Raw genomic sequence first — 26345 nt, 5'->3', positions numbered from 1 at the left:
GACTGTTTGTTCATCCTCACCTGCAGTGCACAGTGATAGGTCCATCCTGTCCAAACTGTTCCTTAGTCTTGTGTACTTGACCAATGAAATCAATGAATCCCTCTCCTGTTTTTGGCACTCCTTGTTCAGGCCAGTCAGTGAATTGGAACTGTCGGATCGTTCGAGATTGACCATCCTACGTTAAATGCAAAGGTATACATTTGAAAACTGTTAGCATAAATGGTGACTAACCCACATTTTAAATGAAATTATCTCTAGGATACAATGAGAAGAATGAAGAAAGCTTCTGAGTTTCCCCACTCAGAGGACACCGATCAAGATAGGGAATGAAGCCAAAAACACTGTGAATCACAAGTGAAATGAATTACCACCTTTGCACTCTATGTATTTGCATATATATATATATATATAGATAGAGAGAGAGAGAGAGAGAGAGAGAGAGAGGGAAAGAAAGTAAACATGGGCAAGAGGGAGTCAGTTAGAACCAAAACCTTTGACTATATTGTATTTTCACATGACTGCTGCAAACCAAGACCATTTGAGATTCCCAAAACTGGTTATGTGGATTGTGCAGCATGGAAAGAGACCACTTGGCCCAATGACCCATCATGTCTATGCTGGCTTTTTGAAAGAGCTACCCGACCAGTGCCACAACCGTCTACTCTTTTACCATAGCCCTTCTTTTCAGGATACAACATCTCTAATGATAAGTGCTTACATTTCTCAAAAACCATTAAAGTCAATCTTTATTACCAATTTATAATGCATTTTATCCTTATCCAGTTTTCATTTTTAATAATTAAGAACAAGAAAATAGAGAAAAATTAGAGTCCACTAAATAGGATAGATTTTGAGACACTCAAAAAATAGTTTTCAATTTATAACAGCAAACATCTAAGTGTTGCTAAATGGCAATTTTATACCATTCACAGTCATCACTTCTATGGCCTCAATGCCAGTTCCAAATGTAAGATACATCTCCTTGGTCACAAGATACTATTAAGCTGCTCAGCAGTAAATTAGCCATTGTAAGAAATGTGCAATGCAACATGTTGGCAACTAAAATTAATGTTTAAAGGGCAGCACGGTGGCGGTGGGTTAGCACTGCAGCCTCATGGTGTCGAGGTCCCAGGTTCGATCCCGGCTCTGGGTCACCCCGTCTGTGTGGAGTTTGCACATTCTCCCCGTGTTTGCATGGGTTCACCCTACAACCCAAAAGATGTGCAAGCTAGGTGGATTGGCCACGCTAAATTGTCCTTTAATTGTAAAAAAATGAATTGCGTACTCTAAATTTAAAAAAAAATATGTTTAAAATAGTACATCACACCCCATAATATTATGAAGCACAATACTTTTTAGTCCTACTATTTTATATTAATTTTGCAATGATCATTGCATGCAGTATATTCATCTTGACAATAATGTAATAAAACAAAAAGTGAAAAAACTGCTGGTGCTAGAAATCTGAAATAAAAACAGCTGGGCGTGCCAAGAGTTTGCAGCCTCTTCTGTTAACAATAACGCTGTCGTGATTATCAAGGTTTTTCAACATCTTGAAATTATGGAAGTGGCAGGCACATATCTCTGGACTTGGTTCTTGGTTAAAAAAAAAAGCAACATTTTGGAATTCTCTTTCAATTTTTGGAATCATTGTGAATTCTCAATGCAATCAAGAGGATTTAGAAACACATCAACATTTTAAAAATTCATTCACAGGATGTGGGCATTGCTAGCAAGGCTAGCATCTATTGCCTAGAGGGCAGGAGTATGAGCCTCTGCAACTGTCCAATAGGTTTGAAGTTCTCTCATCGTGTTTGAATGAGAGCGGGGGCTGAAGGGTGGATGAGCAAACTGACCATGGTACTCTACTACAGGAAGCCATTGAAGTGAGGGGAGCAAAAAGGAACCTAGTAGTAGTAGGGTTCAGTATAGTGCAGGGAACTGACACTGTTCTCTGCAGCAAAGAGTGAGGGTCCAGGTGGCTGTGTTGCCTGCCCGATGCCAAGGTTCAGGAAATCTGCTCAGGCTGGAGAAAGAACTTGCAGTTGTCCATGTAGCTACCAATGACATAGGTAGAACTTGGGATGAAGTGCTGCATGGAGAATATGAGGAGCTAATTAAAACATTTTGCAGAGAGCATTAAATCGAAAAAGCAGAACCTCAAAGGTTATAATCTCTGGATTATTGTCTGGGCTGCATGCAAATTGGCATAGGGTACATAAAATTAGGGAGATAAATAGGTGGCTCCAGGACTGGTGTGAGAGAAGTTTGTGGAACTCTGGATCAGTACTGGGGAAAGTGGGGAATGTACTAGTGCGATCGACTACACCTGAACGGTGCTGGGATGAGTGTTCTTACAAACTGCATAACGAGGGAAGTAGAGAGTTTAAAACTAAATAGAGGGGGAAAAGAGAGAAAGATGTGGTAAATCAAACCGTTGAGACAAGAGAGGAAAATAGTAAAATTGGTAATAAAGTACAAAGAGAACAAAACCTAAGAAATCAAAGAATCAAGACTAGATGTTACAAAGATAGCAAAAAGACAAAACTAAAGGCTCTGTATTTGAATGCGTGCAGCATTCATAACACAGTTAATGGATTGATAGCGCACATTGAAGTTTTAAAACATTAATTTAAGGGATATGGGCTTCACCGGCTGGGCCAGCATTCATTGCGCATCCCTAATTGCTCTTGAGAAGGTGGTGGTGAGCTGCCTTCTTGAACTGCTGCAGTCCATGTGATGTGGGTACACCCACAGTGCTGTTAGGGAGGGAGTTCCAGGATTTTGCCCCAGTGACAGTGAAGGAACGGTGATATATTTCCAAGTCAGTGTGGTGTGGGATTTATAGGGGAACTTGTAGGCGGTGGTGTTCCCAAGCATCTACTGCCCTAGTCCTTTGATCTAGATGGTAGTGGTCGTGGGTTTGGAAGGTGCTGTCTCAGGAGCCTTGCTGCGTTCCTGTGCTGCATCATGTGGTTTGCATTGGTGGTTCAGTGGTAGAATTCTCGCCTGCTACGCGGGAGGCTCGGGTTCGATTCCTGGCCAATGCATCGCAGCTCTTTTGGCTCGTCAGGATGGCCGAGCGGTTGAAGGTGCTGCGTTGAGGTCGCCGTCTCCTCTGGAGGCGTGTGTTCGAATCCCACTTCTGACATTGACTTTTGCAGAGAGTAGCAATGGAGGGATGCTTTTCTAATTGGAGGGCTGTGACCAGTGGTGTTCCACAGGGATCAGTGCTGGGACCTTTGCTCTTTGTAGTATATATAAATATTTGGAGGAAAATGTAACTGGTCTGATTAGTAAGTTTGCAGACGACACAAAGGTTGGTGGAATTGCGGGTAGCGATGAGGACTATACAGCAGGATTTAGATTGTCTGGAGACTTGGGCGGAGAGATGGCAGATGGAGTTTAATCCGGACAAATGTGAGGTAATGCATTTTGGAAGGTCTAATGCAGGTAGGGAATATACAGTGAATGGTAGAACCCTCAAGAGTATTGAAAGTCAAAGAGATCTAGGAGTACAGGTCCACAGGTCATTGAAAGGGGCAACACAGGTGGAGAAGGTAGTCAAGAAGGCATACGGCATGCTTGCCTTCATTGGCCGGGGCATTAAGTATAAGAATTGGCAAGTCATGTTGCAGCTGTATAGAACCTTAGTTAGGCCACACTTGGAGTAGAGTGTTCAATTCTGGTTGCCACACTACCAGAAGGATGTGGAGGCTTTAGAGAGGGTGCAGAAGAGATTTACCAGAATGTTGCCTGGTATGGAGGGCATTAGCTATGAGGAGCGATTGAATAAACTCGGTTTGTTCTCACTGGAACGAAGGAGGTTGAGGGGAGACCTGATAGAGGTATATAAAATTATGAGGGGCATAGACAGAGTGGATAGTCAGAGGCTTTTCCCCAGGGTAGAGGGGTCAATTACTAGGGGGCATAGGTTTAAGGTGAGAGGGGCAAGGTTTAGAGTAGATGTACGAGGCAAGTTTTTTTACGCAGAGGGTAGTGGGTGCCTGGAACTCTCTACCGGAGGAGGTAGTGGAAGCAGGGACGATAGGGACATTTAAGGGGCATCTTGACAAATATATGAATAGGATGGGAATAGAAGGATACGGACCCAGGAAGTGTAGAAGATTGTAGTTTAGTCGGGCAGCATGGTCGGCACGGGCTTGGAGGGCCGAAGGGCCTGTTCCTGTGCTGTACATTTCTTTGTTCTTTGTTTTGTTCTTTGTACATGGTACACATTGCTGTGCGATGGTGGTGATGGGAGTGAATGTTGGTGGAAGGGATGCCAATCAAGTTGGCTGCTTTGTCCTGGATGGTGTCAAGCTTCTCGAGTGTTGTTGGAGCTGCACTCATCCCGTTAAGTGGAGAGTATTCCATCACACTCCTGACTTGTAACTTGTCGATTGTCGACAGGCTTTGGGCAGTCAGGAGGTGAGTTGCAGCAGGGTTCCTTACCTCTGGTCTGCTCTTGTAGCCACAGCGTGCATATGGCTAGTCCAGTTGAGTTTCTGGTCAATGGTAACTCCCAGAAAGTTGATAGTGCAGGTTTCCGTGATGGTAATGCCATTGAATATCAAGAGGCGATGGTTGGATTCTCTCTAGTTGGAGATGGTCATTGCTTGGCACTTGCGTGGCACGAGTCACATGTCAGACCAAACCTGGATGGATATTGTCCAGGTTCTGTCGCATTTGGACCTGGACTGCTTCAGTATCTGAGGATTTGCGAATGGTGCTGAATATTGTGCAATCATCAGCGCAAATCCCCATTTCTGACCTGATGGTGGAAGGAAGGACATTCATAAAGCAGCTGAAGGTGGTTGGGCCTTGGGACACTCCCCTGAGGAACTCTTGCAATGATGCCCTGGAGCTGAGATTACTGACCTCCACCAACCAAAATCATCTTCCTATGTGCTAGGCATGACTCCAGAAAGTGCAGAACCCCACCCCCTCACCCCAATTTCCATTGACTTCAGTTTAGCGAGGACTCCTTGATGCCATATTTAGTTAAATGCTGCCTTGATGCCAAGGGCAGTCACTCTCACTGTACCTCTGCAGTTCAGCACTTATGTCCATGTTGGCACCAAAACTGAAATGAGATCAGGAGCTGAGTGGCCTTGGCGGGACCTAAACTGAGTGTCAGTGACCAGATTATTGCTGAGTAAGTGCCGCTTGACTGTACTGCTGATGACTCCTTCCATCACTTTATTGATGATCAAGAATAGGCTGTTGGGGCGGTAATTGACCGGATTGGATTTGTCCTGCATTTGTGTACAAGGTATATCTGGGCTATTTTCTACAATGCTGGCCAGTGTTGTAGCTGTACTAGACAGCTTGGCTAGAGGAACTCCATTATAGAGCACTAATCTTCAGTACTGTTGCCAGAGTATTGTCAGGGGCCCATAGCCATTGCAGTATCCAGTGGCGCAGGAGTTTCTTGATATCACAAGAAATTAATCGAATTGGCTGAAAACGGGTATCTTTGATGCTGAGTGCCTCCAGAGGAGGCCGAGATGGATCATACATTTGGCAGATTTCCTTCCCTAAAGATCATTAGTGAACCAGATGGATTTTTACCGATAATTAATAATGGTTTGATGGTCATTTTAATTCCAGTTTTTAAAAATATTATTTAAAACATTTTTTTTTTTTTTTTTTTTTTTTTAAAGAGTACCCAATTATCTTTTTTCCAATTAAGGGGCAATTTATCATGACCAATCCACCTAACCTGTACACATTTTTGGGTTGTGGGGGTGAAACCCACGCAAACACGGGGAGAATGTGCAAACTCCACACGGACAGTTAATTCCAGTTTTAAAACTTGAATTCAAATTCCACCAGCTGCCGTCGATGGGACTCAAACTTGTGTCCCCTTGTCTCTAGATTACTAGTCCAGTCACAATCCGACTACATCACTGCCTGATAGCCATTATGAAAATCTCACTGCAGGATGACAAGGATTGGGTCCTGAATACTGAAGGATTTGTGATATTCAGGTAGAATAGGGAGCTAGGTAAAGATGGAGGGGTAGCACTGTTAATCAAGGATGGCATTGGTGCAATAGTTAAGAGATGACTCTTGTTCTAAAGATTAGGATATAGAATCGGTGTGGGTGGAGATGAGGAATAGTAGGAGCAAGAGTTCACTAGTAAGAGTGGCCTATAGGTAACCACAATATAGGATATATTGTATACAAGAGTATACAAAGTATACAAGAAGAAATATTGGGTGCTTGTGTTAAAGGGACGGCAGTAACCATGGGTGATTTTAATTTATATATAAACTTTAAAAATCAGATTTGGTAGCAGTAGACTGGATGAGGCGATCATTGAATGCTTCTGAGATAGTTTCTTAGAGAAGCACATTCTGAAACCAACCAACGAGCAGGTTATATTAGACTTGGTATTCTGAATTGTGACTGGATTAATTAATGACCTCAGAGTAAAGGCAGCCCGAGGTAGCTGCGACCATAATATGATTAAATTTTACATTCAGTTTGAAAGGGAGAAGAGTGGGTCTAAGACTAGTAATTTAAACCAAATTAAGTGCAACTTTGTGGGCATGAAAGCTGAGTTGGCTGAAGTGAACTGGGATACTAGGCCACTGGATAAATCAATAGAGAAGCAGTGGAAGACACTAAAGGAATGTTCAGAATAAATATACTTCTACGATAAAGAAAAATTCTAAAGGAAGGACCTGCCATCCATGATTAATTAACTAAAGGAGTTGGAAAAGCATCAAACGCAAGGAAAAAGCATGTAACTGCAAAGATGAGTGGCAGGTCAGATGATTGGTCAGAATATAAAGAACAGCAGAAAATGACAAAAAGGTTAATCGAGAAAAATCTTACAGCATGAGAGGGAGCTGGCGAGAAATGTAAAACAGAATTTCCACAGGTAGGATTTCCGGTGGCGGCCATGGAGGAGTAGGTTGCACATTTGATAGCTCCCGCCTGTGACGGACTTTTGGACCTTTTTCCCCCGTTTCCCCCCCTATTTTATGGGATAAATCGGTGAAGAGTGAGACAGTGAGGGGAAATCCCCCTGCAGTGTATGGAGAATTGGACCAGAAGTGGCCGTATGGGAAGACAAAGTCCTATAAGACGCAAGCAGAGCTGGCAACGTGGGAATGCATGGCGGAGAGCAAGGGCTGTGGGGAGACGGCACAGTGGTCGACGGAGCAGCTGGTGAAGATTTTCGAAGAATGCTTCGCCAAGCTGAAGAAGGACACGCTGGACCTGATTAAGTCTTCGATTGATCAAGTTGTGCAGAATCAAGAGACCCACGGAAGAGCGATCCAGGAGGTGGAGAAAAAGGTGTCCGAGCACGAGGAATATATAACCTTGTTGGAGACCAAGGTGGATATGATGAACGACTGCCAGAAAAGAATGCAGGGGAAGCTGGAGGACCTGAACAGGTCCAGGAGGCAAAATCTTAGAATTGTCGATCTCTCTGAAGGCAGTGAGGGATCGGATGCGAGGGCTTATGTGACTGACATGTTGGAGACATTGATGGTGGCTGAGGCGTTCCCTCGGCCCCTGGAAGTGGTTAGAGCGCCCTCGCAAAGAAGCCCCGAGCGAACGAGCCGCCGAGGGCGATGGTGGTACGCTTTCACCGATTCCTGGACAAGGAACACGTTCTGCGGTGGGCCAAGAATGAACAAAGCAGCAAGTGGGAGAATTGAGAGCTGTGCATTTATCAGGAGCTGGGCGCGGATTTGGCCAAGAGGCGAGCTGTGTTTAATCGGGGAAAAGCGGCCCTCTTTAAGAATTTCCACAGGTATTTTAAAAGGAAAAGTGCAAGTAAAGAGATTGTTGGTCCTCTAGAAAGTGAGAGTAGGGAGTTTATAGCAGATGAAACAAACAAATATTTTGCTTCTGTCTTCACTTTGGAGAATATTAAAAATATTCCAGTAATAGCTGTAAATCAGCAGGTGAAGGGGAGAGGGGAACTTGATAAAATTACAATCACTAGGAAAGCTGTACTGAGCAAATTGATGGAGCTGCAAGCTGAGAAGTCTCTAGGACCTGATGGGCTTTATCCTAGGGTCTTAAAAAGGTGACTAATGAGGTAGAAGATGGGTTGGTGCCAATTCTGGAAAAGTTCCAACAGACTGTAACGTATCAAATATAACCCCTCTATTAAGGGAGGGAGACAGAAAACAGGAAAATATCGGTCAGTTAGCTTGATTATCAACGTCATGGGGAAGGTAATAGAATCAATCATGAAAGAGGCTATAACTGGGCATTTAGAAAACCTCAAGGTAGTCGGGAAGAATCAGCATAGTTTAATGAAAGGGAAATCATGTTTAACCAATCTATTAGAGTTCTTTGAAGGAGTAACATGTGCTGTGAATAGAAGGGAGCCTGTAGACTTGGATTTCCAGAAAGCATTTGGCAAGGTGCCATATCAAAGGTTATTGCAAAAAATAAAAGCTCACTATGTAGGGGGTAACATATTAGTCTGGATAAAAGATTGTATTTTAAAATTTATATGATTTTAGATGAATAAATGGGTCTTTGTCTGATTGGCAGGATGTGACAAGTGGAGTCCCGCAGGTCTGGGCTGGGGCCTCAACTTTTTACAATTTACATCAATGATTTAGAGGAGGGAAGGGAAGGCATGGTAGATACATTTTCAGATGACACAAAGATACGTTGGAACGTATGTTGTGAAGAGGATATAAAGAGATTGCAGACAAATATATATAAGTTAAGCGAGTGGGCAAAAATCTGGCAGATGGAGTATAATGTGGGATAAATAGAAGGTGTTCACTTTGGCAGGGCGAATAAAAAAGCAGAGTATTACTTAAACAGAGAACGACTGCAAAATTCCGAGGTGCAGAAGCATCTAGGTGTTCTCGTGCACAAGTCAGAAAAAGTTATTATGCAGATACAGCATGTAATCAAGAAGGCTAATGAAATGTTATCTTTTTTCCAAGAGGAATTGAAATGCCTGAATTATACAGGGGATTGGTGAGAACCATCTCAAACATGGTGTGCAATTTTGGTCTCCTTATTTAAGGAAGGATGCATTGGAACGGTTCAGAGGAGGTTTACTAGATTGATAACTGGAATGAGTGGGTTGGCTTATGAGGATAGACAGGACAGAGCTCATTTCCACTGGAGTTTAAAAGAATGAGGGGTGGCTTGATTGAAGTATATAAAATCCTGAATATTCTTGACAAGGTGAACATGGAAAGAATGTTTCCTCCGGTTGGTGAGTCCAAAACTACGGGGCACGGTTTTAAAATTAGGGATCATCCTTCGAGGACAAAGATGAGGAGATTTTTTTTCTCTCAGTGGGTTGTTCGACTTCCTCTCTGCCTCAGAAGGCATTGGAAGCAGGGTCATTGAATATTTTTAAGGCAGAGGCAGGCAGATTCTTGTTCAGTATGGGAATCAAAGTTATCGGGGGTAGATGGGAATGTTGACCTCGAAACACAAACAGATCAGCAATGATCGTATTGAATGGTGGAGCAAGCTCGAGGGACCTACTTCTGCTCCTGTTTCCTATGTTAGTAGTTTTGTGGTCACCATAATTGATACTTGTTCCTCTAGAATGTATTTAATTGAACTTAAATATCACAGCTATTAGGATGGGATGTGAACTCATACACCCACTCCATAGCACAGTGACATTTTGAAGTTACTATTCATTGTCTTTGTAACCACAAGTAAACTGTAATTCAATCTCAAAACATGATTCTCATGATTAGTAGCCTGCACACTAAAGAATATTAAAGAACATTAATATGACTTGCATTTTACACTTACCCTAGCATCTGTTACTTTGAACTCTCGTAGGATATACTGTGGCATACTGTATTCAGCCATTGGGTCTACTACAAAGTACTGATATCGGGCAGAACGCTCTGCTGGCCAGTACTGGTGGCATTTTTCCTAGTGAGAATAAAACAACAGATAGACAACAATGAGCACAACACACATCATCTATAAATGGTGGCACTTCATCCTTATTTACTGTAACTATAAAGCTGTAATTAACATTTCATCTTCTGAATGACTCAAAGGTAGAACAATTATCCAGGCCTGTAGAGGCAGGATTTGGGGTGGGTGGTTTGAGAAGTGGCAATAAATACCATCTGATGGCTGAAGGGTGCAGTTAGGTGAGGCAATTAAAATAACAATCAAGTGCTACTTTTTGCTGGCAATAGCTCCTTCCCAATGGAGCGCAGATCACATGCTATGCCGACAACTCTGCAAGATAGAGAAGGCAAGGTGGGAAGTCACGGATGGCTGAACCGACATGAAATCTAACAGTATAAAGGGGGAAAGCAGCAAGCAATAGACCAGCCATAGACAAAGACCAGGGCTGACAGGAACGACTCATTGTGGCAAATATATTAGATATTGTTCAGCAAAATAATTTATTGTCATTTCACTGAGGACACTTGGATGACCTAAACAGCTCCACTGCGTCTGCATGAACCTGTTTCATTCACTTCCATGCCTCTGACATTACAGTTAGACACAGCATTCTCTTCCCCCAAACAAAGCTGATCTGCTACAAAGAGTTATCCACCATTATATTTTCTGCCTTGCATTTCCACCCATGAGTTTCATGGCACACTCTTGCTTTAACAGACTCATGTCCAGTGACGGTTGGGAAATAAACAACACAGGGTCACGTATTGGGGATGTAGCATTGAAGTATTCCATTCGTCACGAACATTGGAAGATTGAATAAACACCAGTTAATCGCTATGTGTCACTAAGGTCTCTTCAGTGTCCTCTTTTCCACATGGAAGTAGCCCGCTAGCTGAGCAGAGCTGGAGGCAGCTTGCTTGTTTCCAGACTCAGATATATCAGATGTCTGTGAGAGATGTCCTCTGGATTGCGGAGGCCATGAGGGCCTCACAAAAGACTGTCCCATCTGCATTGGGGCAGGGGCATCCTCAATCATGGGTCAGGAGTCAGATTATGTATCTGTCAGAGAGACCAACGGGAAGGGCTGTGACCTGGGGTACCTTGAGGAAAGTCCCTGATGAAAAATGATTTGACACTTTATTTGGAACAAACTACTCAAGAAAGTCAATCACATTCATTCCACCGTGAGGTCACAATAACTACAAACCTTCCAGTTTCTGAGACAATTGTACCTCACGTTTTACAAAGTGTGGCTGATATCTGGTTGACAAATATTGTTACAAACAAAAGCAACAACTTGCAGAAAGAAGCATTACAGTTTGACCATATGCATTTAGTGTCTCTAAATTTTCAAATTGTGGTCTCTTCTTTCTTCCTCCACCAGTCCCCCACTCCCCTCAAAACATCAATGTTGCCCAAATGAGTCAGATTATACTTGTAATCACAGGATTGAAAATGGACTAACTTAGATAATAACTAGCATATGGTCAGCAAACAACTTTCTTTTGAGGTGGTTTTATTATACAGTTGGGGGCACAATTGTTGGGCGTTACTTACTCGGCCCATCTCCCGCAGTTTTGTGAGCATTACTACAATCGTGGAATTGTGCTCCCACAGCATACGCCAGAAATCTTCTGTGGTCTCTGCCAAGGGTCCCTGTGTGGCAATATAAGCCTTCTGCTGCCTGTTTATTGAGGAAACACAGATAGCATTAAAAACACTTACACAACATCTGTGGTGAAATTAGTACCTTTATTGCAACAGTACTTCTTTAAAACTCTATCTCATGCCATTCCATCCTTCCCGCCATCTATTTCTTATTCCATTTTCAAACCATTCCTTTCAACTTCTCCTATCATCCCCATTGTCCCATCCCTTCTTCCTATGCCAGACCGCCCCATGCCATTTTCCCTGCATACCATTCCCTCAACCCCTTGCAGAGTACTTAATGTTTGATGAGGGTATTCAACAAAAAAAATTGTTCTACGCCTATGGGATGACAGATATTTTTTAATTTTATTGGAATATTTAGATGCTGTGTGTACCCAGGCATGCCTATCCTGGGCACCCTTTAAACCAAAGCTCCCCTTAAACCGAACAATCAAACAGCCTGGACAAACAAAAATGTTATTGTTACTGTAGGTAATTGACTTGAATTGGCTCCTTCTTGCAACATGTTGTTCTGATCTTGTCCACAAGAGGGGGTAATGCAATAGTCTCATTATTACATCATAAAATAATCTAACCAAGATGCACAAAACAATTCAAAGGCGAATTTCATGTGAAAACCTTCTTAATCGCGAACTTAAAAACGCAACTATTTTCTGAAGACCTGCATTTAAAATAATGCCTCCTAATCAACACCTCCTGGTGCCGAGATGTAGCAACACTGGCGAGTTTCTGCTCCCTGGACCTAGAGTACCTGACGTTAAAATGCCGCCCGTACTACCTTCCCGCGGGAGTTCAGCTCCGTTATCCTGACGGCAGTTTACATCCCACCCCATGCGAACGTGAAAATCGCACTGGACAAAATATTCACCACCACAAATAGCCTTGAAACGAAACATCCCGAGCCCTTGTTCATTGTAGCTGGGGACTTCAATCAGGCCAAGTTCAAGAGCGTACTACCAAGTTACCACAAAAACGTCACCTGTTCCACCAGAGGACCAAACATCCTGGACCACTGCTACACAAATATCAAACATGCCTACCGCTCTATCGCCCGCCCACACTTTGGCAAATCTGACCACAAGGCTGTGCTCCTGCTCCTGGCTTATAAGCAAAAACTGAAGCGGGAGAATCCGTCAAAGAAAGTTGTGCATTGTTGGTCTGAGGAATCGGATGATCGCCTACGGGACTGCTTAGAGTCAGTGGACTGGTCAGAATTTAAAAACTCTGCGACCATAGATTTCATAGAATTTACAGTACAGAAGGAGGCCATTCGGCCCATCAAGTCTGCACCGGCTCCTGGAAAGCGCACCCTCCCCAAGCCCAGACCACCCCATAACCCAGCAACCCCACTGAACCAACACTAAGGGCAATTTTGGACACTAAGGGCAATTTAGCATGGCCAATCCACCTAACCTGCACATCTTTGGACTGTGGGAGGAAACCGGAGCACCCGGAGGAAACCCACGCACACACGGGGAGAACGTGCAGACTCCGCACAGACAGTGACCCAGCCGGGAATCGAACCTGGGACCCTGGAGCTGTGAAGCAATTGCGCTAACCGCTATGCTACCGTGCTGCCTACCAGCCTGACGAGTGCGCCACTACAGCAACTGACTTCATTAGTAAGTGTATAGAAGACTGTGTGCCAAAGAAGCAAATCCGCATGTTTCCCAACCGGAAACCCAGGGTGACCTAGGTCTGAGGCGTTCAAGTCAGGCGACCCTGACCGATACAAGAAAGCCAGATATGATCTAAAGAAATCCATAAAAGATGCCAAAAAACAGTACCGGACCAAGCTCGAGTCCCAGGCTAGCCACATGGACCCCCGCCGTATATGGCAAGGTCTGCAAGACATAACGGGCTACAAGATGAAGGCATGAAAAATCGCCGGCTCCAATGCACCCCTCCCTGATGAGCTTGACGGATTCTATGCACGCTTTGAGCAAAAAGTCAGCGAGAGCACGCCCTCCATTCCAGAAGCCTCGGATGAACTTGTATCTGAGATCACCATTGAAAAGGTCAGAGCAGCATTCTCGAAGGTCAACCCACGGAAAGCTACTGGCCCGGATGGGGTACCCGGACGAGCACTCACGTCTTGCGCGGATCAGCTGGCGGGGGTATTCGCAGACATCTTCAACCTCTCTTTACAACAATCTGAGGTCCCTATCTGCTTCAAGAAGACGACCATCATCCCTGTACCAAAACAAAGTCAAGCAGCGTGCCTTAATGACTATCGTCCAGTGGCTCTGACATCCATCAAGTGCTTCGAAAGGTTAGTCATGGCACAAATCAACTCCAGCCTCCCGGATTGCCTTGATCTACTACAGTTTACCTACCGCTGCAACTGGTCCACAGCAGCCACCATCTCCCTGGCCCTGCACTCAACACTGGAACACCTAGATAACAAAGACACCTATGTCAGACTCCTATTTATCGACTACAGCTCAGCCTTCAACACCATCATTCCTACGAAACTCATCGCCAAAGTCCATGGCCTTGGCCTCGGCTCTTCCCTCTGCAACTGGATCCTGAACTTTCTCGCCCACAGGCCACAATCAGTAAGGATAGGCAACAACACCTCCTCCACGATCATCCTCAACACAGGTGCCCCACAAGGCTGTGTCCTCAGCCCCCTACTATACTCCTTGTACACTTCTGACTGTGTGGCTAAATCCCCCTCCAATTCGATTCTCAAATTTGCTGATGACACCACCGTAGTGGGTCGGATTTCAAACAATGACGAGACAGAGTATAGGAATGAGATAGAGAATCTGGTGAACTGGTGCAACGACAATAATCTCTCCCTCAATGTCAACAAAACGAAGGAGATCGTCATCGACTTCAGGAAGCATAGTGGAGAACATGCCCCTGTTTACATCAATGGGAATGAAGTAGAAAGTGTCGAGAGCTTCAAGTTTTTAGGTGTACAGATCACCAACAACCTGTCCTGGTCCCCACATGCCGACACTATAGTTACGAAAGCCCACCAACGACTCTACTTTCTCAGAAGACTAAGGAAATTTGGCATGTCAGCTACGACTCTCACCAACTTCTACAGATGCACCATAGAAAGCATTCTTTCTGGTTGTATCACAGCTTGGTATGGATCTTGCTCTGCCCAAGACGGTAGGAAACTACAAAAGGTCGTGAATGTAGCCCAGTCCATCACGCAAACCAGCCTCCCATCCATTGACTCTATCTATAATTCCCGCTGCCTCGGAAAGGCACCCAGCATAAGGACCCTACGCACCCCGGACATACTCTCTTCCGTCAGGAAAAAGATACCAAAGTTTGAGGTCACGTACCAAACGATTCAAGAACAGCTTCTTCCCTACTGCCATCAGACTTTTGAATGGAAATATCTCGTATTAAGTTGATCTTTTCTCTGCACCTTGCTATAACTGTAACATTATATTCTGCAGTCTCTCCTTCCTTCCCTAGGTACGGGTTGCATTGTTTGTACAGCATGCCGGGAGAGTGAAAACAGCGCGGGAGGAGAGACAGCCGGGACAGTGAAAACAGCGCGGGAGGAGAGACAGCCGGGAGAGTTAAAAAGCGCGGGAGCTGCGAGTCGGAGCGGAGATTTAAAAAGAGCGGGAGCTGCGAGTCGGAGCGGAGATTTAAAAAGAGCGGGAGCTGCGAGTCTGACCGGAGATTTAAAAAGAGCGGGAGCTGAGAGACGGAGCGGAGTGTTAAAAAGAGCGGGAGCTGCGAGTCGGAGCGGAGATTTAAAAAGAGCGGGAGCTGCGAGGCGGAGCGGAGATTTAAAAAGCGCGGGAGCTGCGAGTCGGAGCGGAGATTTAAAAAGAGCGGGCGCTGCGAGTCGGAGGGGAGATTTAAAAAGCGCGGGAGCTGCGAGTCGGAGCGGAGATTTAAAAAGCGCAGGAGCTGAGAGTCAGAGCGGAGATTTAAAAAGCGCGGGAGCTGAGAGTCGGAGCGGAGATTTAAAAAGATCGCGGCCTAGTTTCGGGAGCCGTTCGGAGGAGGAGGAGCAGTCTCTGTCAGGGAGAGAACCTGAGAACATCTAAGACTCTCAGAAGGTAAGAAGGTAAGTGATTTGTACGCATTTTTACTTTTAATACCTTTTCAAATTGTGTGTGTGTGTGTGGGGGGGGGGAGAGAGGAAACTGAAGTGACATCACAGAAATGCTGTGACCTGAGTGGCTGGTTGGGAATCTACACTAAATTAAAAAAATTAAGCATTGGTAACTAATTAAACATAATTACTTAATTATAATTTAGAGCGGTATCTAAGCCAGAGATCAGAGAGTACTATATTTAGCTTTCACATTTATAGTAGAAATCTAGTGCTAGGAAACAGATAGTTAACAGTAACTTTAAAAAAAAAGATTTAAAAAAAACTTTTAATTTTAATTTACGAATTAATTGACGCAATGTCAGTTAGAGGGATGCAGTGCTCTGACTGTGAGATGTGGCAGGTCCGGGAGGCTTCCAGCGTCCCGGATGGCTTCATCTGCAGAAAGTGCACCCAACTGGAGCTCCTCACAGACCGCATGGTTCGGTTGGAGCAGCAATTGGATGCACTTAGGAGCATGCAGGTGGCAGAAAGCGTCATAGATCGCAGTTATATAAATGTGATCACACCCAAGGTGCAGGCAGAGAAATGGGTGACCACCAGAAAGGGCAGGAAGTCAGTGCAGGAACCCCCTGTGGTTGTCCCCCTCTCGAACAGGTACCCTTTGGTTACTGTCGGGGGGGATAGCCTATCAGGGGAAAACAGCAGCAGCCAGAGCAGTGGCACCATGGCTGGCTCTGATGTTCAGAAGGGAGGGTCAAAGCGCAGAAGAGTAATAGTAATAGGGGACTCTATAGTCAGGGGCACAGATAGGCGCTTCTGTGGACGTGAAAGAGACTCCAGGATGGTATGTTGCCTCCCTGGTGCCAGGGTCCAGGATGTCTCCGAACGGGTAGAGGGCATCCTGAAGGGGGAGGGCAAACAGGCAGAGGTCGTTGTACATATTGGCACTAACGACATAGGCAGAAAGGGGCATGAGGTCCTGCAGCAGGAGTTCAGGGAGCTAGGCAGAAAGTTAAAAGACAGGACCTCTAGGGTTGTAATCTCGGGATTACTCCCTGTGCCACGTACCAGTGAGGCTAGAAATAGGAAGATAGAGCAGCTAAAGACGTGGCTAAACAGCTGGTGTAGGAGGGAGGGTTTCCGTTATCTGGACCACTGAGAGCTCTTCCTGGGCAGGTGTGACCTATATAAGAAGGACGGGTTGCATCTAAACTGGAGAGGCATAAATATCCTGGCCGCGAGGTTTGCTAGTGTCACACGGGAGGGTTTAAACTAGTATGGCAGGAGGGTGGGCATGGATGCAATAGGTTAGAGGGTGAGAGCATTGAGGGAGAACTAGGGAATAGGGACAGTGTGGCTCTGAGGCAGAGCAGACAGGGCGAAGTTGCTGAACACAGCGGGTTCTCATTAGAACGGAGAAGGATGAGGGGCGACTTGATAGAGGTTTATAAGATGATCAGGGGAATAGATAGAGTAGACAGTCAGAGACTTTTTCCCCGGGTGGAACAAACCATTACAAGGGGACATAAATTTAAAGTAAAAGGTGGAAGATATAGGAGGGATATCAGAGGTAGGTTCTTTACCCAGAGAGTAGTGGGGGCATGGAATGCACTGCCTGTGGAAGTAGTTGAGTCAGAAACATTAGGGACCTTCAAGCAGCTATTGGATAGGTACATGGATTACGGTAAAATGATATAGTGTAGATTTATTTGTTCTTAAGGGCAGCACAGTAGCATTGTGGATAGCACAATTTCTTCACAGCTCCAGGGTCCCAGGTTCGATTCCGGCTTGGATCACTGTCTGTGTGGAGTCTGCACATCCTCCCCGTGTCTGCGTGGGTTTCCTCCGGGTGCTCCGGTTTCCTCCCACAGTCCAAAGATGTGCAAGTTAGGTGGATTGGCCATGATAAATTGCCCTTAGTGTCCAAAATTGCCCTTGGTGTTGGGTGGAGGTGTTGAGTTTGGGTAGGGTGCTCTTTCCAAGAGCCAGTGCAGACTCAAAGGGCCGAATGGCCTCCTTCCGCACTGTAAATTCAATGATAATCTATGATTAATCTAGGACAAAGGTTTGGCACAACATCGTGGGCCGAAGGGCCTGTTCTGTGCTGTATTTTCTATGTTCTATGTCTGGTGGCCTGAAGTGCATATGTTTTAATGCAAGAAGTATTACGGGTAAGGCAGATGAACGTAGAGCTTGGAACTATGATGTTGTTGCCATTACAGAGACCTGGTTGAGGGAAGGGCAGGATTGGCAGCTAAACATTCCAGGATTTAGATGTTTCAGGCGGGATAGAGGGGGATGTAAAAGGGGTGGCGGAGTTGCGCTACTGGTTAGGGAGAATATCACAGCTGTACTACGGGAGGACACCTCAGAGGGCAGTGAGGCTATATGGGTAGAGATCAGGAATAAGAAGGGTGCAGTCACAATGTTGGGGGTTTACTACAGGCCTCCCAACAGCCAGCGGGAGATAGAGGAGCAGATAGGTAGACAGATTTTGGAAAAGAGTAAAAACAACAGGGTTGTGGTGGTGATGGGAGACTTCAACTTCCCCAATATTGACTGGGACTCACTTAGTGCCAGGGGCTTAGACGGGGCAGAGTTTGCAAGGAGCATCCAGGAGGGCTTAAAACAATATGTAGACAGTCCAACTAGGGAAGGGGCGGTACTGGACCTGGTATTGGGGAATGAGCCCAGCCAGGTGGTAGAAGTTTCAGTAGGGGAGCATTTCGGGAACAGTGACCACAATTCAGTAAGTTTTAAAGTGCTGGTGGACAAGGATAAGAGTGGTCCTAGGATGAATGTGCTAAATTGGGGGAAGGCTAATTATAACAATATTAGGCGGGAACTGAAGAACCTAGATTGGGGGCGGATGTTTGAGGGCAAATCAACATCTGACATGTGGGAGGCTTTCAAGTGTCAATTGAAAGGAATTCAGGACCGGCATGTTCCTGTGAGAAAGAAGGATAAATATGGCAATTTTCAGGAACCTTGGATAACGAGAGATATTGTAGGCCTCGTCAAAAAGAAAAAGGAGGCATTTGTCAGGGCTAAAAGGCTGGGAACAGACGAAGCCTGCGTGGAATACAAGGAAAGTAGGAAGGAACTTAAGCAAGGAGTCAGGAGGGCTAGAAGGGGTCATGAAAAGTCATTGGCAAATAGGGTTAAGGAGAATCCCAAGGCTTTTTACACGTACATAAAAAGCAAGAGGGTAGCTAGGGAAAGGGTTGGCCCACTGAAGGATAGGCAAGGGAATCTATGTGTGGAGCCAGAGGAAATGGGCGAGGTACTAAATGAATACTTTGCATCAGTATTCACCAAAGAGAATGAATTGGTAGATGTTGAGTCTGGAGAAGGGTGTGTAGATAGCCTGGGTCACATTGAGATCCAAAAAGAAGAGGTGTTGGGCGTCTTAAAAAATATTAAGGTAGATAAGTCCCCAGGGCCTGATGGGATCTACCCCAGAATACTGAAGGAGGCTGGAGAGGAAATTGCTGAGGCCTTGACAGAAATCTTTGGATCCTCACTGTCTTCAGGTGATGTCCCGGAGGACTGGAGAATAGCCAATGTTGTTCCTCTGTTTAAGAAGGGTAGCAAGGATAATCCAGGGAACTACAGGCCGGTGAGCCTTACTTCAGCGGTAGGGAAATTACTGGAGAGAATTCTTCGAGACAGGATCTACTCCCATTTGGAAGCAAATGGACGTATTAGTGAGAGGCAGCATTGTTTTGTGAAGGGGAGGTCGTGTCTCACTAACTTGATAGAGTTTTTCGAGGAGGTCACAAAGATGATTGATGCAGGTAGGGCAGTGGATGTTGTCTATATGGACTTCAGTAAGGCCTTTGACAAGGTCCCTCATGGTAGACGAGTACAAAAGGTGAAGTCACACGGGATCAGGGATGAGCTGGCAAGGTGGATACAGAACTGGCTAGGTCATCGAAGGCAGAGAGTAGCAATGGAAGGATGCTTTTCTAATTGGAGGGCTGTGACTAGTGGTGTTCCGCAGGGATCAGTGCTGGGACCTTTGCTGTTTGTAGTATATATAAATGATTTGGAGGAAAATGTAACTGGTCTGATTAGTAAGTTTGCAGACGACACAAAGGTTGGTGGAATTGGGGATAGCGATGAGGACTGTCAGAGGATACAGCAGGATTTAGATTGTTTGGAGACTTGGGCGGAGAGATGGCAGATGGAGTTTAATCCAGAGAAATGTGAGGTAATGCATTTTGGAAGGTCTAATGCAGGTAGGGAATATACAGTGAATGGTAGAACCCTCAAAGGTATTGAAAGTCAGAGAGATCTAGGAGTACAGGTCCACAGGTCACTGAAAGGGGGAACACAGGTGGAGAAGGTAGTCAAGAAGGCATGCGGCAAGCTTGCCTTCATTGGCCGGGGCATTGAGTATAAGAATTGGCAAGTCATGTTGCAGCTGTATAGAACCTTAGTTAGGCCACACTTGGAGTAGAGTGTTCAATTCTGGTCGCCACACTACCAGAAGGATGTGGAGGCTTTAGAGAGGGTGCAGAAGAGATTTACCAGAATGTTGCCTGGTATGGAGGGCATTAGCTATGAGGAGTGGTTGAATAAACTCGGTTTGTTCTCACTGGAATGACGGAGGTTGAGGGGCGACCTGATAGAGGTCTACAAAATTATGAGGGGCATAGACAGAGTGGATAGTCAGAGGCTTTTCCCCAGGGTAGAGGGGTCAATTACTAGGGGACATAGGTTTAAGGTGAGAGAGGCAAGGTTTAGAGTAGATGTACGAGGCAAGTTTTTTTACACAGAGGGTAGTGGGTGCCTGGAACTCGCTACCGGAGGAGGTGGTGGAAGCAGGGACGATAGTGACATTTAAGGGGCATCTTGACAAATACATGAATAGGATGGGAATAGAGGGATACGGACCCAGGAAGTGTAGAAGATTGTAGTTTAGTCGGGCAGCATAGTCGGCACGGGCTTGGAGGGCCGAAGGGCCTGTTCCTGTGCTGTACATTTCTTTGTTCTTTGTTCTATGCGAGAAACAATACTTTTCACTGTTTTCTAATACATGTGACAATAATAAATCAAATCAAAATCAAAAAGATAACTTTAAAAATATACGTTTATATTGTTCCACAAACCTCTCAGGTAAAATTAACCTACTAACCCATAAAATTAAAGACTTAATCAGGATTGACCTGTAATAGTTTAAAATATCCATGCAAAGTGCTTCATCTATCAGAATAACCAAATTTGCCATTTTACATGTGGCAAAGGGCAGAACGAGCAGACATGTGTGATAAATCTAAGTTTTTAAACCATAGTATGTGGTGATTATTAAACAGTTTGCCAAGGTATGACGTTACTCCTGACATTGTTTCCCAAACTCTGACTTGCTCAAAATCCATTTCTAGGTCAAAGCACAATGGCAGTTGCAACATGAAACGAAAATAAAACAAAGCCTTTAGAAACAAAACAAGATTGGAAGACTGCAGAAAACATCAACAACCTAAGCTGAATGCCTGAAAAGAGCTGTCAAGTCTAAACCCACCTGCCAGATCTTGATCCCTCGCACTGTGTTACAGCACCGTCAGTGTTTTAAATGCACTGAGGGTTTCTACCTTCACAATTCTTTTAGGCATTGACCTCAAGACCTCCACAACATTCGGGGTGAAAAAAATAATTCTTCAACTCCCCACTATGTCCTGGTTAGAGTACAGTCGTTAACAGCACAGAAGGAAGCCATTCGGCCCTTTGAGTCCCCTTTGGGGCAGCACGGTAGCACAGTCGTTTCACAGCTCCAGGCTCCCAGGTTTGATTTCTATTCCCGGCTTGGGTCACTGTCTGTGCGGAGTTTGCACATTCTCCTTGTGTTTGCATGGGTTTCCTCCGGGTGCTTTGGTTTCCTCCTACAGTCCAAAGACGTGCAGGTTAGGTGGATTCGCCATGCAAAATTGCGCTTCGTGATCGAAGGGATTGCTGGGTTATGGGGTGGAGGTGTGGGCTTAAGTGGGGTTCTCTTTCCAAGGGCCAGTGCAGACTTGACGGGCCGAATGGCCTCCTTCTGCACTGTAAATTCTATGTCTATGAGTCTATGTTCGCTTTCCGCAGAGTACAGTAAGAAGTCTTACAACACCAGGGGTTAAAGTCCAACAGGTTTATTTCAAATCATTAGCTTTCGGAGCATTGCTCCTTCCTCAGGTCAGTAGCCAGTATTCCGCAGAGTAGCCAGTGAACAACCTTGAAATGGTGCTGAATACTAAATCAGAGTAATTTAATTAACCTGCACAGTAAGGCTCACAGCACATGCTTTGCCCAGCTACAGTCTCACATTCAAAGAGCAAAACAACGTCAGTTGTTTTATAGACAGGAACTATGCATTCTTATATTTTTCTTCATTTAAGAAATGGGTTGAATTTACAAATTAATAAAAGAAACAAGAGCATTTCCATTCAAGTGATCACACTTTGAACATTGCGTTAAAGCTACTTATCACAGGACCAAAGCGACAAGGTTACAAAAGTTATGTATTTTTGTCTCGCCTTGTTTGGCTATTGTTCCTTCAAATGTTGTCACAGTACAAATGTATTATTAGAAAATAGGATATCTCTTCTGAGTGAAAATCTTGAAATAACCCCACTCAGATAAAAATCCTTGGAGATAAGAAACAGTGTACCTGTATCTACTGCTCAGTGGCAAAGCATGGTGGTGAACCGGCAAAATCAACTATTCTGTACTTTTTAATAAACAATGATGCAATCATTGTTAAATAAATCAGTTTAACGTAAGTTGTAAAATTCATAATACTGACATCTAGTGATCATGAAAGGTGCTATATAAAAAGGCAAGTCTTTCTTACTGAAGATAAGGGTACACCTTGCTCTCATCTAAACACATACTGCTGCATTCATTTAATAACTTTAACTATATTTCTAATCAATGACTGCAAACTTCAAAAGCATAGTGAATCAATTTAAAAAAAACACCTCAGAAGCAAACTGCACAACCTTACAAAGCACTGAATACAGACAATAGCAGTTTCTAGCAATACCAAGGATCACATTTTTACTTATAATGAAGCCTTCAATGGTTCAAGATTGAAAATAGGTCAAACTATATTTTAATTCTCATCCCCCTCCCCAAAATAAAAAGATCAAAACAAAACTAGTAAACCTGAAAAAAATCATTTAATATGTTGTTGATCTGAAAACATTACAGAAGTTTATTTGGTTCAAAATCATGCTTAACCCCACAAGATGGAGCCAGTGCTTTAGAAAAAGTACACCTGTCAGATCAACAACACCCTCAGCAATAATTATTTTTCTTGATTTTAGTGCATAATTAATCTGCTTCACATGGTAGGGACTTAATTATCATAACCTGGCTTTGGGCATGTTTCTGTGATATACTCATTTAGTACCTCAGTCATGCCCTCCTGCCTTTGTGCATATATCCCCCTTTAGGTACACAATTGGCCCTAATAACAAGAATCTTTATTGTCACAAGTAGGCTTACATTAACACTTCAATGAAGTTACTGTGAAAAGCCCCTAGTCGCCACATATCGGCGCCTGTTCGGGTACACAGAGAGAGAATTCAGAATGCCCAAATTACCTAATAGCACGTCTTTCGGGACATGTGGGAGGGAACCGGAGCACCCGGAGGAAACCCACGCAGACACAAGGAGAACGTGCAGACTCCGCACAGACCCAAGCTGGGAATAGAACCTGGGACCCTGGCACTGTGAAGCAACAGTGCTATCCAGTGTGCTACCATGCCGCCCATTACCCCTCCTTTTACTGTTTATATGCCTAAAAAAGACTTTTGGATTAATTCTATGTTAGCTGCCACGCTCTTCACATGGCCACTTTTTGCTTCTTATTTCTTTTTTCCAATTCTCCCCTGAACCCTCTATATCAAGCCTGATTCTCAGATATATTATCCACCAAACATCTGTCATGTACATCCTTTTTCTGATTTATTTCACTCTGTAGGTGGATTCAGCCTGGGCGGATTGGGGTATGCTGGGTGAATAGCAGGTGAGGGCAAAATCAAAATTTACGCCGGGCGCAAGCCATTTTGCGATTCACCCAGCCAGCTGGCGATGGCGGGCTCCGGATCACGCCCCAAAATGGCAAGCTATCATTATCCCTCATTTGCATTCATTTCAATCTCATTAACGAGATTGAAGTTGAATGCGCTGGCCTCCTGGTAATTACACAATACCCCAGCAGGAAGTCACACTGGCGTCATTTAGTACTCTTTTCAAAAACGGGAACCTGGCACAATGACTGCTGAGGAGGTGAGCAGCCATTTCCATTTTCCGGAATGCAGCTCAAAGACACAGGAGCTGCTGATCCAGTGCTTGGGGGAGGGGGGGGGGGCTTGATCAGGGGGCTGACATGTTCCAGGTTGGGGGTTGCCCATGGTTGAGGGGGTATTGAGGGGATTTGCATCTGTGAGGCCTTCAAGCCATCTTTAAATATTGCTTAAATAAACAGGTGAGAACAGTGAGTTCTCCCAGTGAGCCAGAGAAGGCACAGTCAGAGTGAGGCACAGCTAAGAGTGAGTTTGGGAATTTGAATCTAGGTGGGAATTGAATCAAATCAGTAAGGCAGCTCCTTTTAAATTTCAGGAGTTTAAATTAATTTAAATTAAGCTAGAATTGTGCAGTGTAGGTTAACAAGGGCTGCCCCACCCACTCACATAACTGGTTGACAGTTTAGTGTCAGTCACTTAAATCTACCTTGATCTAAAAGCAGATGGGGGAGGGGAGTCAATTCAGGACAATTTAAAAAGAGCAACTTGTAAACTCACTCCCAGTGAGTTCTCCCAGTGAGCCAGAGAAGACACAGCCAGAGTGAAACAGAACCAAGAGTGAGTTTGGGAATTTGAATCTAGGTGGGAATTCAAAGCTGGGTGGAGAGGAAGTGCTTTTTATCCCTGGTAAGTAGTGTTTCTGTTTTTCTGTTTCTTTTCATTGGTATATTTATTTATTTTTTTCTTCGTTGTTTATTTATTTATTAAATTTTTGGAAATTGTAATTGTTGAAGTTAACCGAAGGTTTAGAGACATGGCAGGAGATCTCAGAATTTGAGTCTAGGTGGGAATCCGAAGCTGGGTGGGGAGGAAGTGCTTTTTATCCCTGGTAAGTGACTGGTAAGTAGTGTTTCTGTTTTTCTGTTTCTTTTCATTGGTATATTTATCTATTTTTTCTTTGTTGTTTATTTATTAATTACATTTTTTGGGGGGGAAATTGTAATTGTTGAAGTTAACCGAAGGTTTAAGACATGGCAGGAGATCTCAGACCCGTGTCATGCTCCTCGTGTGCGATGTGGGAGCTCAGGGACACGATATAAGTGCTCAGCAAAGGTTTATACCAAAAAAAAGGAAGGACGATAAAAAGAGGGAAAATTGACCGTGGATATCTAAGGAAATAAGGGAGCGTATCAAATTGAAGGAAAAACCATACAAAGTAGCAAAGATCAGTGGGAGACTAGAGGACTGGGAAATCTTTAGGGGGCAACAGAAAGCTACTAAAAAAGCTATAAAGAGTAAGATAGATTATGAGAGTAAACTTGCTCAGAATATAAAAACAGATAGTAAAAGTTTCTACAAATATATAAAACAAAAAAGAGTGGCTAAGGTAAATATTGGTCCTTTAGAGGATGAGATGGGAGATTTAATAATGGGAGATGATGAAATGGCTAAGGAACTGAACAGGTTTTTTTTGGGTCGGTCTTCACAGTGGAAGATACAAATAACATGCCAGTGACTGATGGAAATGAGGCTATGGCAGGTGAGGACCTTGAGAGGATTGTTATCACCAAGGAGGTAGTGATGGGCAAGCTAATGGGGCTAAAGGTAGACAAGTCTCCTGGACCTGATGGAATGCATCCCAGAGTGCTAAAAGAGATGGCTAGGGAAATTGCAAATGCACTAGTGATAATTTACCAAAATTCACTCGACTCTGGGGTGGTCCCGGTGGATTGGAAATTAGCAAACGTGACACCACTGTTTAAAAAAGGAGGTAGGCAGAAAGCGGGTAATTATAGGCCAGTGAGCTTAACTTCGGTAGTAGGGAAGATGCTGGAATCTGTCATCAAGGAAGAAATAGCGAGGCATCTGGATGGAAATTGTCCCATTGGGCAACTAACTAATTTAGTGGAATGTTTTGAGGAAATTAACAGTGCGGTAGATAACGGGGAGCCAATGGATGTGGTATATCTGGATTTCCAGAAAGCCTTTGACAAGGTGCCACACATAAGGTTGCTGCATAAGATAAAGATGCATGGCATTAAGGGGAAAGTAGTCGCATGGATAGAGGATTGGTTAATTAATAGAAAGCAAAGAGTGGGGATTAATGGGTGTTTCTCTGGTTGGCAATCAGTAGCTAGTGGTGTCCCTCAGGGATCAGTGTTGGGCCCACAACTGTTCACAATTTACATAGATGATTTGGAGTTGGGGACCAAGGGCAATGTGTCCAAGTTTGCAGACGACACTAAGATAAGTGGTGAAGCAAAAAGTGCAGAGGATACTGAAAGTCTACAGAGGGATTTGGATAGGCTAAGTGAATGGGCTAGGGTCTGGCAGATGGAATACAATGTTGACAAATGTGAGGTTATCCATTTTGGTAGGAACAACAGCAAAAGGGATTATTTAAATGATAAAATATTAAAACATGCTGCTGTGCAGAGAGACCTGGGTGTGCTAGTGCATGAGTCGCAAAAAGTTGGTTTACAGGTGCAACAGGTGATTAAGAAGGCAAATGGAATTT

At 44.3% G+C, this 26345-nt stretch overlaps 1 protein-coding gene and 2 non-coding genes across 12 annotated transcripts in view; 2 read left to right on the top strand and 1 right to left on the bottom strand.

The window, feature by feature from the left end:
- ptprfa (protein tyrosine phosphatase receptor type Fa) overlaps positions 1 to 26345 on the bottom strand; it is a 662508-nt gene that overhangs the window by 22204 nt on the left and 613959 nt on the right. For all 10 annotated transcript variants that reach the window (XM_072510632.1, XM_072510637.1, XM_072510639.1 and 7 more), the window contains 3 exons: positions 11444 to 11570; positions 9773 to 9898; positions 21 to 175 (listed from right to left, as the gene is read on the bottom strand). In XM_072510632.1, coding sequence (XP_072366733.1) covers positions 21 to 175; positions 9773 to 9898; positions 11444 to 11570 — 408 coding nt within the window. The remainder of the gene's footprint in view (positions 1 to 20; positions 176 to 9772; positions 9899 to 11443; positions 11571 to 26345) is intronic.
- Positions 2980 to 3050, top strand: trnas-gcu (transfer RNA serine (anticodon GCU)). The gene has a single exon. It is a non-coding gene; the product is annotated as a tRNA-Ser (tRNA).
- On the top strand, positions 3069 to 3151 carry trnal-gag (transfer RNA leucine (anticodon GAG)). The gene has a single exon. It is a non-coding gene; the product is annotated as a tRNA-Leu (tRNA).

The sequence above is a fragment of the Scyliorhinus torazame genome, chromosome 7 (genome assembly GCF_047496885.1).
Source record: "Scyliorhinus torazame isolate Kashiwa2021f chromosome 7, sScyTor2.1, whole genome shotgun sequence".
NCBI classification, from domain to species: Eukaryota; Metazoa; Chordata; class Chondrichthyes; order Carcharhiniformes; family Scyliorhinidae; genus Scyliorhinus; species Scyliorhinus torazame.
Note: the sequence above shows the minus strand (reverse complement) of the source record. Positions and strands in the feature narration are given on the sequence as shown.